The sequence below is a fragment of the Protomyctophum parallelum genome (assembly GCF_964188405.1).
Source record: "Protomyctophum parallelum genome assembly, chromosome: 18".
Classification (NCBI taxonomy): Eukaryota; Metazoa; Chordata; class Actinopteri; order Myctophiformes; family Myctophidae; genus Protomyctophum; species Protomyctophum parallelum.
The window spans coordinates 14,374,503-14,389,496 of NC_139716.1; the positions used below are offsets into that span (position 1 = coordinate 14,374,503).

The 14,994-nt window shown below is 43.3% G+C and overlaps 1 protein-coding gene across 1 annotated transcript; it reads right to left on the reverse strand.

Moving 5' to 3' along the window:
- Nucleotides 1-1,986: 1,986 nt before the first annotated feature.
- LOC310875698 (glyoxal reductase) lies at nt 1,987-13,648 on the reverse strand. The gene is made up of 6 exons (XM_083789011.1): nt 13,557-13,648; nt 9,646-9,978; nt 8,892-9,037; nt 7,798-7,937; nt 7,031-7,189; nt 1,987-2,555 (listed from the first exon to the last, which is right to left on the reverse strand). Exons 2-6 carry the CDS (start codon nt 9,903-9,905, stop codon nt 2,376-2,378), a joined length of 885 nt encoding a protein of 294 aa, XP_083645137.1. The 5' UTR covers nt 9,906-9,978; nt 13,557-13,648; the 3' UTR covers nt 1,987-2,375.
- Nucleotides 13,649-14,994: the final 1,346 nt, after the last annotated feature.

The following is a 14,994-nucleotide window of genomic DNA, read 5'->3' on the forward strand; positions in this document are numbered from 1 at the left end:
GCCTGCAGTTCTACTCTAAACTAAAGCCTAAATGAAGACCCTGGCCTGACCTGGGATCAGCACTCCTACTCAGCCAGACCAGAATACATAGGGATTGGCTTATGTGTGTGAAAATTGTAAACAATACGTGACTGTTGAAGGTGGTGGTGATGCAGTGGATTTGTTCGACGTGTCTTATTCAGTTCCTCTCAGCTTGCGGGGATGTGATGCAAGGTGTGCAGGTGCACACGCAGGTACAAACAGGCCACACGCCTTTTCTTTTAAGCTCAATGCCTTATGCTAGTTACCAGGTTAACGAATGGTCCTAAGATATATCACACTGTCTTTTCTTGGTGCAGTTTGTTTTGCATGAATTAACCACTTTAGCCGATCTGCAAGCTCTGCAATTTTCTAAGCGTTTTTTAGTTTTTTAAATTAATCATATTTTTCGGGATAAAAATAAAAATATTTCTTTTTTATATAAAGAGGAACTGTCCCCAGCTCACCAATGAGACACAATGAGTAGTGGTGGAAAGTAACATTTACTTAAGTACGATACTTAAGTACAATGTATTTGTACTTTATTTGAGTATTTCCCATTTCCAATACTTTTACATCTACTCCACTACATCTCAACTCAATTTGTAGATTTGTATTATTATTATTATTATTACAAAACATACATTACCCACTTCAGCCATATATACATTTCGGCCATTTGAAAATTGCCGATCTACAAGCTTGTGAGCTTGTAGATCTGCCATATTCAAAATACATTTATTTTATTATTATTATTTTGTTTTTAAGAACTTGTGAAATGGGACATTCTGCAAATCTGCATACTGAGTACTTTCTACTTTTGATACTTTTAAGTACATTTTTATACCAATACTTTTGTACTTTTACTCAAGTAAATTTTGTATTCCGGCCACTTGTAACAGATTGTAACATATTTTTTTACATTGCGGCATTGATACTTTCACTTGAGTAAAAAAAGTTGAGTATTTTTTCCACCACTGGTAGAGAAATGGTGCTATCTTATAATGAGCATTAGTGAGGACCAATTATATGAAGATAAAGTTGAAAAAGTGCTCCTTTAACCCATTTTGGACTGAAAAAAAGGCTTCTGAATCCTAATAGTTTTTTGAAAAACCCATGTTTCTATGTCAGTGGTGCTCAACCTTTTTCACGTCAAGGACCCCCAGAATTAGCTCTATTGGGCCACGGACCCCCATCTCAAAATATGTAGTTCCAGGGACCCCCCACCCAGAAGGACAGATTTGAGTTAAATATAACTCAAATGTAGTTTTCAAAAATTTTGCAGATCTACAAGCTCATAGCACGCCACCGAGTGGCGCGCTACGAGCTTGTAGGTCTGCTAAATTCTAACATAATGTTTAAAACACCAAAAGGGGTTCCCGCCCAAAATGGGTTTAAGCAACAGTTCGTGACAGTAAACTCCATAGAAAACCCTATGCCTGTCTGTGCACCAGTTGCTTTGCATCCATCCTTGATATTACTTGAATCTAAAGATAATGTGTGGAGGAGAAACTCCAACTTTTAACTTTTTTTTTCTCTCTTCTTCTTTTTGTAATGACTTTTGTAAATGTATTTTCTCTACTATTGTGCCACTGCTGGTATATCCTGTGCTGAACAATAAAGAATTTTATGAAACATCTTATAAAAAGATGCATGTTTTATATTTGTCAACCAATAGTGGTCCAAGAAAAAGACAAAAGATAGCGTTGCAGAAAATATGTTCATGATAACATCAAGGCAATTCCTGTACAACTGTCAGTAAGTGTTAAAAACTGTAAACAAGGTTTGGCGTTGGGACTTCAAATCAATATTACAATTATTCTAAACTTTTGCCTCGATTACGATTAACGAACGGTTATTTTTGAAATACCGGTAGTGAAATTAGCGGATGTACAAGCTCACAACGGGCCATGATGTGACGCGTTGTGAGCTTGTAGATCAACTATTTTCACCATTTAATAAGTTCAGGGTTAAGTACTTAATCAGACTAATTGATTTGGTCTATTACAAAAAAATATATTTGAGAGAAAAGAATAATTTTATTATTGGTTCCCAGCCCTAATTGTAAATGTAGTGCAGAGGAGTAAATATTCGTATGGTGATGCATGGGAAGTTTTGTATTATCTTTGGAATAAGAAGTTCTTATATGATGCAATTTTAAACACATATATTGGGTTTCAGAAAGACGGGGCTTAAAGACTTCGGTGCTCTATTCTGAGGTCTTAGAGGCACCGGCTAGCCTGCTGCACTACAAAAGAAGGCTGCTTTGTTACTGTTGGCAATCATGAAAACATGGCAGTGGAGCGATATGACTTCAAAGTGACATCACAATCAAAAAGACAAAAGCTGGCGGTGCGTCACGCCACCTCCGAGGGGTCCCAGCAGTATTTGTGCCCACAGTCCAGAGATGACAGTGTGTCCATGTCTGTGTCCCTCAGTGTGAAGTCAAACAGCTTGGTGTTTTCCCCCAGTCTGTCGGGGTGCGACGACTTAGGCAGCACCGGGACGCCCTGCTGCACCGCCCAACGCAACAGAACCTTTGGGGTGAAAACATACTGCGTGTGTCAATGCGAGTCCCCCGGCCTAGCGCTTTGCAGTGGTTTTAGTATAAAAACATATTTAGAAAATAGCAGATCTACAAATTAAGCTTGTACTGTACTTGAGTAAATGTACTTAGTTACTTTCCACCACTGGCACGTATAGTCTTGTTTTATGTTTAGGTCTGCAAGTAGAGATGTCCCGATACTGTTGCCGGTATCGGGAAAAGTATCGGATCGGCCCTTATTTATCATATCGGGTCCTATCGGTATCGGTGAATATGCCAGTCTAACCACCGATCCGACACAGGGGTAAGGGGTTGATACTATGGCAGGTAAATGAAATGTTGGGACATGTGGAGTTTGCTTTGGAGTTGCCTAAACTGCAAGTGCACATTTGAGTGAGTAGTCTGCTATAAACACAACACGAGATATATAGCTAGATAGCTATAAACACAACATGAGATCACGACACTGGTATCGGTATAGGCCAGGGGTACCCAACTGGCGGACCGCGGTCCGCGACCGGACCGCGGACCACCTCTTTTCGGACCACCCAAAAACCCCCCCCCCCCCCCCTTTTTTTTTTTTTAAAGTTAATAATATAAATAACATCAGATGGTACATTTCTCATGTGAAATTGCTGCAAAGGCCCCCAAAATGTCCCCCAAGGGCCCCCAAAATTCTGGCGCGCGCAGTGTGGCCTGCCAGGGCGTATAACTCCCGGCCTGATTTGGAGTTCCACTCCGGGCCTGCACTCTGCACCCCATTATTGGTTGGGTGGAAGGCGATCTGATTTGTATAAGCTTGGCTTGACCATACTAAACGGGCATAGAGCCCCGCTCTCCGATGGACGCCGCGCATGGGACCGGACCTCGGTCTTATTCAAAAAATTATTTGTGGACCTTCATCATTTCTAGTTGAGGACCCCTGGTATAGGCTAACACAGAAATGGAGGTATCAGGATCGGATCGGAAGCGAAAAAAGTGTATCGGGACATCCCTATCTGCAAGTATCGCTTATTATTTTATAAATTACTTTTTCGAACATCGAGAGGCGTATTTCTTTGTACATATATATGTGTGTGTGCCAACAAATCAATTGACCACATTATTTTATACTTTGTGCGAAAAATAGTGAAAATGTTGAGCGCTACAGTTATGTATTACAAATCTTAGATCTCCAACTGGCTTTTTAGTTTTGATAGTTTAACCACATAAGTTATATATACTAGTGTAGACTATGATGACTGGGATCCCCCAGAGCCTAGCTCTGAACTCCATTTTCCCCTTTACACCAAATCTCTTAATTGTGAGCTTGTAGACCTGATATATCTTCTCATACCCAGAATACACAGACTAGGGTTCATGTGGTTAGCAGCAGTGAGGAGCAGGATCACATTGACTCACTTTAACAGAGGTTTTGACGAATGTGGTCGACAGTAGCAATTTTATTTTAAAAATAAATCAAATCATGTCCGTCAGGATCCACATGGAAAAGGCGTGGCTCCCATGTGGATATCACAGTATTATTTTGTGCAAGGTTTCAACCAGGTCCGAATCCCACTGACTTTCAATGTAAAATTAAGTATAACATATGTGTGAACAAGAACAATTAAAGTCCAGTGGACAACTGGACATTAACCATATATAGACTTGCACATACGTGTACAGTATATACTGTACACATACTGTATAGACGTTCTCGCCACTCATAAAGCCCAACAAGTCTTCCCTTTTACCTGAGAGATAGCCAGCACTCCGAAATCCATTTAAGGTATATTTATTGCATTGTGCAGCACGGACAGACAGACAAAACACGGACGCGTTTCAGCGTCAAGCCTTCCTCGGCGTGTATAGGATTGATGCCATAACGCGTCCGGAATGCTCCTTTGTTTATTTTTGGAATAAGAAGTTCTTTAAATGATCTCCGAGGCGTCCCGGCAGTATTTGTGCCCACAGTCCAGAGATGACAGTGTGTCCATGTCTGTGTCCCTCAGTGTGAAGTCAAACAGCTTGGTGTTTTCCCCCAGTCTGTCGGGGTGCGATGACTTAGGCAGCACCGGGACGCCCTGCTGCACCGCCCAACGCAACAGAACCTTTGGGGTGAAAACATACTGCGTGTGTCAATGCGAGTCCCCCGGCCTAGCGCTTTGCAGTGGTTTTAGTATAAAAATATTTAGAAAATAGCAGATCTACAAATGAAGCTTGTACTGTACTTGAGTAAATGTGCTTAGATACTTTCCACCACTGGCACTTATAGTCTTGTTTTATGTTTAGGTCTGCAAGTATCGCTTATTATTTTATCAATTACTTTTTCGAACATCGAGAAGCGTATTTCTTTGTACATGCGTGTGTGCCAACAAATCAATTGACCACATTATGTTGTGCTTTGTTGTGCGAAAAATTGTGAAAATGTTCAGCGCTACAGTTATGTATTACAAATCTTAGATCTACAACTGGCTTTTTAGTTGTGATACTTTAACCACAAATCAAATCATGTCTGTCAGGATCCACATGGAAAAGGCGTGGCTCCCATGTGGATATCACATTTTCACGTGGTCAGCCGTCAGTAGCATTATTTTGTGCAAGGTTTCAACAAGGTCCGAATCCCACTGACTTTCAATGTAAAATTAAGTATAAAATGTGTGAACAAGAACGATTAAAGTCCAGTGGACATTAACCGTATATAGACTTGGACATTCGGCAGTTTTCTCACTGTCCATATGAGTCAAACCACCATGCTCCTTTGTTTATTTTAGGAATAAAAAGTTCTTATATGATGCAATTTTAAGCACATGGGGTTTCAGAAAGACGGGGCTTAAAGACTTCGGTGCTCTATTCTGAGGTCTTAGAGGCACCGGCTAGCCTGCTGCACTACAAAAGATGGCTGCTTTGTTACTGTTGGCAATCATGAAAACATGGCAGTTGAGTGATATGACTTCAAAGTGACATCACAATCAAAATGACAAAAGCTGGTGGTGTGTCACGCCCAGGGGGGCAGTCAGACAGATATTCTGTGAAGCCACTAAGGAAATCAGGACTTCCTGAAAGTTCATATAATGGCCTGTTGTGGCGCTGTCATTGGGCCCAAAAAACCCCATAGCTCCATAGAAGTCCATGTATTTGGGCCCAACTTCACCTAGACTGTATTACCTTAATAAACATGGTCATGAATACTTTCTGCTTCCAGTCACTAGTTTAAAGTCTCATTTCTCATGTCATAATATTCTTTTTGGAAAACTATGGTCCTATTTATTGAAAGAATTACCATAAAGTCGCGTATCTTCTGAGGGGCGTGGCTACCGTTACAGTCTATGAACGGGAGCCACCCCCCGTTCAGTCAAAATAAAAACCAACGAAGAGTAAGGGGGAAAGTCCCGCCTCGTTGTCTGGGCCAGCCAATGGCCAGCTGGGCCCAAACGGAGCCAGCCAATGGCCAGCTGGGCCCAAACGGATCTAGAAATATGGCGACTTACAGTGCAAGGAATTACAGGCTTCATTTTACGTCAATGTTTGACCCGGGGAACGCCTTGTCCATATTTTTTACAGTCTATGGTCATGCCACCTCCGAGGGGTCATAGGGGTCCCATCTGTGCCCACAGTCCAGAGATGACAGTGTGTCCATGTCTGTGTCCCTCAGTGTGAAGTCAAACAGCTTGGTGTTTTCCCCCAGTCTGTCGGGGTGCGACGACTTAGGCAGCACCGGGACGCCCTGCTGCACCGCCCAACGCAACAGAACCTTTGGGGTGAAAACATACTGCGTGTGTCAATGTGAGTCCTCCGGCCTAGCGCTTTGCAGTGGTGGAAAAAGTACTATTTTGAAAATAGCAGATCTACAAATTAAGCTTGTACTGTACTTGAGTAAATGTGCTTAGTTACTTTCCACCACTGGCACTTATAGTCTTGTTTTATGTTTAGGTCTGCAAGTATCGCTTATTATTTTATCAATTACTTTTTCGAACATCGAGAAGCGTATTTCTTTGTACATGTGTGTGTGCCAACAAATCAATTGACCACATTACACTGCAATTCTCTTTTTTCTGGACTCCCAGAAAGAAATCAATCGCCTTCAACTAGTTCAAAAACACAGCAGCTAGAGTGCTTACAAAAACCAGGAGATATGACCATATTACTCGGGATTACTTGCGGGATTTTAGCGGAAGTATCGTCCAAGGAAATGACGTTGATGCTTTACAAATCAGTTTACATTCTCCGCAAAAGAAACAAGTGTTGTGATTGGTCGGGAAGATATCGTATCCGGGGGAAATCGTATCCGGCGGATGTTCCGGAGGATACATCCGATAGCCGATAGCTTCTCTACCTTACGTTGTGACCAGGCTTTTCTTTTCGCAGATAAGTAAGCCTGGGACCGAGGCTACTGTAGCGTTGTTTCAGAGGGTGCTGTGTGTGCGTGTGCGTGTGTGTGTGCGTGTGTGTGTGTGTGTGTGTGTGCGCGTGCGTGCGTTCACATACCTGCGCAACAGTGTGTCCACAGCCCCGTGCCACCTCCATCACCACAGGGTCGCTAAGCAGTTCTCCTTTTCCTAGAGAGGAGTAGGCCTGGAAACACACCCCCTGCTCCTCACACAGTCGCCTCAGCTCCTTCTGACACAGCCGTGGGTGAAACTCCACCTGGACACACACACACACACACACACACACGCACGTTCATACATTTTGAAATATGTACCCCCCTCCCCAAACACAACAGTGGAAATAGCCTATATCTACAACAGGGTTCCCACACATTTTTAACAATGAATTTTCCAAACTTATTTTGAAAATATTATACCCCACTCCAGGCATTCTAGCAATCATACGATGCAATATTGAGTCTATATACACCAGTGTTCTATCAATGCACCAAGACAGACTTGTGCAAATGTTGTCATGTGATGAACAGAACAGATCTACAAGCCAACAACACATCACAGTGCAACATACAGATGCACCTTGTACAGTAGCTCTATCATTTTTGTCATGTATACAGTACATTAGGGCACACATATTTAACATACAGTAATGCTAGACATGGGACATGGACACATTTTTCATTTGATTCATTCCAAACCTTTTATTTGTTGTATATATTTCCAGGAATTTAATGGCCGTAGGGCGTGGGAACCCTGCTACAAGCTCACAACCCATCGCCATGCGACGTCAGGCTGCAACGCTTCTGATACAGACGTGTGACTGACACCACATCATCCACTATTCTACATTGTGAATGATCTTCTAACCTGCAGCACGGCCGGAGGGACCTTGCAGCCGAGCATCAGTTGTGTCATGTGTGCTGCGGTGTAGTTGGACACTCCTATGGCCCTCAGTCGGCCCTGTGCCTGCAGCTCCTCCAGAGCAGCCCAGCTCTGAGCCCTGTTCTCTGGGAAACAGAGAGAAACGCATCATGTTTTTAGGATTGATTTTAAAATTATTTTACTTGTGTCTAAAGCTCTCAATGGTCTCGCACCTACATGACTGCCTGCCTAAATATGTCCCAAACGGCCCCCTAAAGTCTTCCACTGCTGGCCTGCTCGCTTTGCCTAAACAAATGACAACTAAAAGATATGGGGAAGCAGCTTTTTGCTTCCACAGGCCGACGGCATGGAACAAGCTCCCACTGTACCTTCGTCAGGCAGCCTCTGTAGACATTTTTAAAGCACAGCTCAAGACCCACTTCTACAACATTGCTTTTAATTGATCTTTTACTTTTTGTTATTCATGTCCTCACTGTATTGCATTACTGCTTGTTTTTTTTAATGTCGTTGCCTTGCTTTTCTTTTTTTTCTCCATTTCTCTGTAAAGCACTTTGAGCTGCATTTCATGCCATGAAAGGTGCTATACAAATAAAGTTTTATTATTATTATTATTATCAGACCCAAGCAGACGCCAAAGCACAAGGGGCGCTTGCCTACTTATACTGGATGTTTTGCAGCTAAGCTAGTATCTCTACATCTAAAAAGAATATATAAAACTGTTTAACAAATGCAATGTAAGGATATTCTATCGTCTGGCTTGATTTCTTCTTTTGGGGGTTCTTTTTACCCCAACCGCAGCCAAACAATGGTGTAGTCGACAGTAATAAATACTGTATGTGAGATGACTGCCTGATTTAATGGCTGACCTGATTTTTTTCTGTCACACAGCTGCACCGCAGGAATAATGCAAATCAATATGATTGACTGAAACATTGCAAATGGACGAACAAATCTTCCCCCAAGGCTCTATGGACCATATTCACATGGTGGCCATTTCACTCTTTCTCCACTCATTGCAATTTGGTGCCATTTATTCACATAATTCGTGGTGTATAAATGCCTTTATTGTGCATCCTGACCTGGGTTACGCTGGTCAGACACCAGCAGTCCCTGTGTGCCGGGCCAGTGGACGAGGTAGAGGTCGATGTAATCCAAATCCAGCTGGGACAGGCTGTGCAGGGCTCCGTCCGTGGCCTTCACACCCTGGTCCTTGGGACCCAGCTTACTGGAAGCAGGAAGGAACAGAGAAACAGGCTGGAAATGAGCCATGAAGAGCAGTGAACCTGACAAAATGGGACAGTATTTTCCGGTCTTTTTCGGGGCTACAGACACGGAATCTCTTTGACATATCATGGGTCTGATGAGCACACAGGGTTAACCGTCTTGCTAGGGGACACTTTCTTTGACATGTCAGCTGGGCGAGCAAAAGGGTCGAACTGGCTACCTTCTGATTTCCAGCGAGCCCAATCTGTGCGTTCACGCGGGCACGCCGGGCAGATGCAAAGATACAGTCTACCATGATTGTCAATGGACGTCGACAAAACAAAACAGCTGATCTTCCACTACAGGAGTCTTATTAGCCACGGATACTTTTAAGGAAATAATAATAATAGGAAAATTCACATTTGTTTGCATTAAAATAAAATAAAAACAAAAACATATTTGAGACATTATATTTATTTTACTGAAAAAAAAAATCTAAATTAGGAGCACAGCACACAATGGCTGCTATGCTCACGGACCATATATATATTTACTATCTCAGGTACCATGTGTAATTTTCTGTGTGTAAAAAGACGGTGGTGTGACAATAAAGATGACGTCTGATTCTACCTGGTAATAAACACATCCTGGCGGGTCAGCTGGTATTTGGGCAGGAGTTCCCTCAGAGCTCGGCCCAGGTCGGCCTCGTTGCGGTAGACGGCGGCGGTGTCGAAGGCCCGGTAGCCCGATGCCAGCGCGGCGTCCACCGCCGAGCGGACGTCCTCGGCCCCACACAGCTTGTAGGTCCCCAGGCCCAGGAGGGGCATCCGGGCCCCGGTGTTTAGGACGACGTAAGGGCCCGGGGCGGAGGAGGAGGAGGTGGAAGACATGTCGGTATGGATTGGACACTTTGTCAATTAATAAGGCACCTTTTCCTTTGACTGTCGGTCTCTGCTCATCCACCTAGAGAGAGAGAGAGGGAGAGAGAGAGAGAGAGAGAGAGAGAGAGAGAGACACACACAGACAGAAATATAAGACAAAGGGAGAGAGAGAGAGAGAGAGAGACACACACACAGACAGAAAGATAAGACAAAGGGGGAGAGAGAGAGAGAGAGAGAGAGAGAGAGAGAGAGACAGAGAGAGACAGAGACAGAGACACACACACACACACACACACACACAGACAGAAAGATAAGACAAAGGGAGAGAGAGAGAGAGAGAGAGAGAGAGAGAGAGACAGAGAGAGACAGAGACACACACACACACACACACACACACACACAGACAGAAAGATAAGACAAAGGGATAGCGAGAGAGAGATAGAGATACAGACAAATAGTGGAGGAGTTAAGACACTTTTAACTTCAAGTCATGCTACAGAGGTCCCCTTTGGTACGGAAGTACCATAGGGTTATAGGAAAAGTTTTATCCAAAGAGACAAGTTGCAAAACGTGAATATTTCCAAAATGAAGGGTGTAGCAACTCGTCTCTTTGGATAAAACTTTAGAGATTATTTAGATTCAAGAGAGAAAGGTCTCAGAGGTCTGACAAGTCTTTACTCTGCTAAAGCCAGAGTAAAGACAGGGGTGCACACTGCACATCTCATCGCTAATGTGTGACTGAGTCTCTGACATGATACATTGGTGCCACCCAGTGGAACAGGCTGGACACTGCAACCAAACTAACTTTAAACCTGAGAACTGCTGAAGTAGAGAGTTAGAATTTTAGTTAGTTAGAATTTTAGTAGGGTTTGTCTGTTTGTTTTTATGTTTGTTGTGGGGTTTATTTTATAGTTGATGTTTCTTCTTAGTGAAGGTTTCTTGTAGTTAAGTGATGTTTGAACTGGAGTATAATTTGACTCAAGTACTGCATGGAGGTTCACTACTCTGTCTACCACTATACTAGCCCCTCTCGGGACCCTAAGTAAAGCTTTTCTGAAATTTTTATGAGTTTTACGTAGGGTCCCTGTTCATGACTATATTTTCGTATGGAAATCCCTGGACACGGATGTAGAAATTCTCTCTAAAATAGGATCTGCGCCAATACTTGAGTTATTCTGAATTCGGGAACTTTAAGTAGCTATACATCCCGCTGCGAATATCTCCTGTGGCGCGGAAGCCGCTAAGTATTTTTAATCTTTGTTTGACCGATTTGGTCGCTTTATTTCTTCTTGTTTGTTTACCGTTTATTGTACCGCCTCCCGGTGTGCGGTTGGCTGCCCCTGCCTCTGATCTGCTCTGTCATAGCTATAGCGCCACTAGCTAGCCAGATAGGCGGTACAATGAGGTGTCAATAAACAAGGAAGGAAGAGATTAATCCAAGCTTCCAAATCGGGCAAACATAGATTAAAAATACTTAACGGCTTCCGCGCCACAGGAGATATTCGCAGCGGCATGTATGGATACTTATACTTCACATATTCAGAAAGCCTCACACTGAATAATATCGTCATAGAGCGCGGGGAGCCACGAAACATGTTGTTTATGTTTTAAAATGGGTGCGTCCCAGGTGGCATGGTAGCAGTGGAACAGGACCCCATGGTCTGGGTCGAACAAAATGTCAGAAACTTCAGTACCATTGGGTTCTGCTTGGAGGGCTACCACTATACCAGACTACCACTGCTAGAATTCAAAAGTACAAAAGTATTGGTACCAAAGGTAAAAGTAGGCCTACTCATTGTGCAGAATGTCCCATTTCAAGCTCACGCATTGTGAGCTTGTAGACTGCATCCCTTTTTGCCCAAAAAGTACAGTTTATACGTGTGGTGGGGGGCTCAGAGTGCGTCCACTAAGGAAAGTGTAGGCTGTCTAATGACACAACCCGCCTTTGTTTTGGTGAGTAGCAAAAACGTTCCTAATGTGGTAAGGTGGTATTGCTTAAGGTAGCCTACTACGCCACCTGGGGAATTGCGCCCCAGGAGATATTTACTAAATGCAATACTGGACACCCGGAGCACGTAATGACTCCCCAACACAGATTCAGTATACATACATATAGGCAGGGCAGAAACGTGTGTAACCAATATACAAAAGTCTTTATTAAAATACTTGGTCAGCAACATAAGTTTATAAAAGCAATTAGATATTTCATACAGCAAAATGACGGTTCAATAAATAAAGGCTCCCAAGGTCTAAAATGCTATAAAGTGCTATAAAGTGCATAGAGCGGTATATATATTATATATAGATAATACATAAATACATATATATCAATATCGCACCACTATACAAGCCAGTCGTATCCAATTTAGAGGTAATACAGCACTAAGTATCTATACATATATCGACCAAGATCAAGTGGAATACGTTATAATATAGGCGGAATATAGATAACGATGCCCGATATGGGCTACAATCAACCAGGGCCCCGATTCAGGCGACCACCGAACGGACCACTCGTGGCCGTGGGAAGAGAGCCCTCTCGAACACTGCGGTACGAGTGTGTGTGGAAGGTTAAGGTCAGCAAAGCAGCAGGTGTAGTACTGGCCCTGAAAGCACAACGGCTGTATTAAAATACTACTCTTATACTACTAGTCACTGAGGCAGGAACAGCAAAGACACGCAAACTCACCCGCTTTAATGAGGCCAACGTGCACCGTCGTTGTACCCACTGCAGCGGTAGCCAGGTAAATAATACAACTGTAAACAACAAGAGCCCAGGTTTATACTCCCATGGCATCACAGACACCAAATGAATATAAATGCTGCGGAGAGGGAGGAACACCAACCTGGTGGCGTGGTGTTGGTTCACAACACGCCGAACAGGACACAGGCCAGAGCGAGTAGCTCCAAGGCTAAAACAACAACAAGTGCTCACAGTCAAGTTCACAGTCAACTATTAAGTGCAGGCGATCGTAACAGCAACGTATAGAAACATACCTGCACTGAAGTGCGGACCAAACACACTGTCACCCGACGGGACAGCTTCGTTAAGGATGATCACCTCAATGCGGCGGAATAACTCCTGGCCGTGAAACCCACCAGCAGTGTGGCAGAGAGAGACTGACAGCTGACAAACACTGCCGACACGTCACCTTATAAAGCCAGCCAGGACACTCATCAAGCCCTAATCAGTGGGCGGAGGACGGGCCGTGACAGCGTGGGAACGCTAACGCCCATCCTGCCACAATACCAATCAGGCCACTACTAAGTGGGCGGAGGATGGCTGTGACTCTGATCCATCCACCAACAAGGATGGGAGATGGGCCGTGTCATTGCACGTCCATCCTGCCACACTAACATAACCTAGTGTCCCCTCTTCCACTGTTTGACAAGAACAAGCTCTCTCTCGTAGATGACATCTTGTGTTATGTGTTGTGTGTAGAGAGAGAGAGAGACAGAGAAAGAGAGGGAGATGGGTCTGTAGGCCTACGTCTGGTCTGTTAGCCACTGGCTAACAGGCACTGGCTGAAATATATCCCCAATATATGTTCCCTCGGTCCCTACGCTCATTCTGAGGGAACATACTGGGGCTAGCTGAAGTAAAGACTTACTTTAAACGTAATAAAACTGTGCTTAATTGGTTTGAAGTTGAATACTCACAATTCGTTCGCAGGCTCGCAGCAGGTTTAAATGAGTGTCTATTGTTTACGTCTTGAGGTCATCAGTCCATACGATGCATGCGTCGTTGTCACGTGACAGTCATGACTCATGCGCCGTGAGACCCGTGTTGCCAGATTGTGTGAGAGAAATGATAATAATAATCAAATATCAATTTAAATTAGGAAACACACAGTTAGATCATACCCTGTCTGTATTATGATTACCTGGGACTAAAGATTAGTGCCTCAGGTCATTTTGGTCTGGCAGTGATACGCACTGAAAGAGAAAGCATGCAGAGCCTTTTATGCTATTAAAAGAAAATTCGACAAAATTGATATCCCTGTTAGAATTTGGATAAAAATATTTGACAGCATAATCCAACCAATTGCACTGTATGGCAGTGAGGTTTGGGGTCCAATCAGCCACCAGGACTACACTAGATCATGATGGGACATCCCATAGAAACCCTGCATGCAGAATTCTGTAGGTCCATATTGAACATCCAAAGAAAAACACCAACCAATGCATGCAGTGCAGAATTAGGCCGTTACCCATTAATTATTAACATTAGGAAAAGAACACTCAAATGTTGGTTACACCTTAAATCAAGCCCCCAAGGTTTGAAAATAGCAGATCTACAAGCTCACAACACGTCTCGATGTGATGCGTTTGTAGATATTCTATTTTCAAAAAGATAAAAAAGTGACAAATGTGGAATATTTTCAATATTAACTAACATTTTAACAACACAAATCTGGTATGGGGGTTCCCTAGACTCCCTACTCCCTGGCACAAAATATTTGTACATGTTGTGGAGTCCTTGATGATATATGAAAATGTGAGAATCACTGGTTTACTTTAAACAACCCAAAGCCAAAAGTCGCTTATAAAAAGCAGACTTGGCAACACTGACAGCGCAGATTGCCAGATTCATTCATGAGCTGGTAGAGGGTCAGATTTTAGACAGACTAATATAATATGATGGGTTGCAAAAAAAGGATGTTTATTTTGTGCTGGCTTTTCCTTGGTTTCCATTTGTATACCTCTGAGCCAATTGCAGCTATAAGAATACTCTTCTAATTTGGAGTGCATCATGTTGCAGGTTTTTCTGCTTCTGCAGTTTTTCTTGCGGCCATGCTGAAGGAACTTGAGCATAACCCTCCCCACCTGCCTTCCTCCAAACATGGCCATGTATTTTAGTTGTTATCCGTGGAGGATTTGAAACCCTAGTCTCTGCAGCGAGGCGCGGAAACTTTACCCTGTACCACCAGAGAGAACCCTGGGGTCCTAAGGACAACACACACGCACACGCAAACGCACGCACACACACACACACACACACACACACACATTATTTTTAGTTGCCCAGCTACTGTGTTCAGTCCTGACCACAGTCTATTCATTAAACCCACTAGATTTTGGTTGTCACTTAACTTAC

Coding starts and splice junctions, on each gene's coding strand:
- LOC310875698 (XM_083789011.1), bottom strand. CDS start 9,905: ATGTCTTCCACCTCCTCCTCCTCCGCCCCGGGCCCTTACGTCGTCCTA. Junction 9,038..9,645: donor CAGGATGTGTTTATTACCAG/GTAGAATCAGAC, acceptor TCCTGCTTCCAG/TAAGCTGGGTCCCAAGGACC. Junction 7,938..8,891: donor GTCTGACCAGCGTAACCCAG/GTCAGGATGCAC, acceptor TCTGTTTCCCAG/AGAACAGGGCTCAGAGCTGG.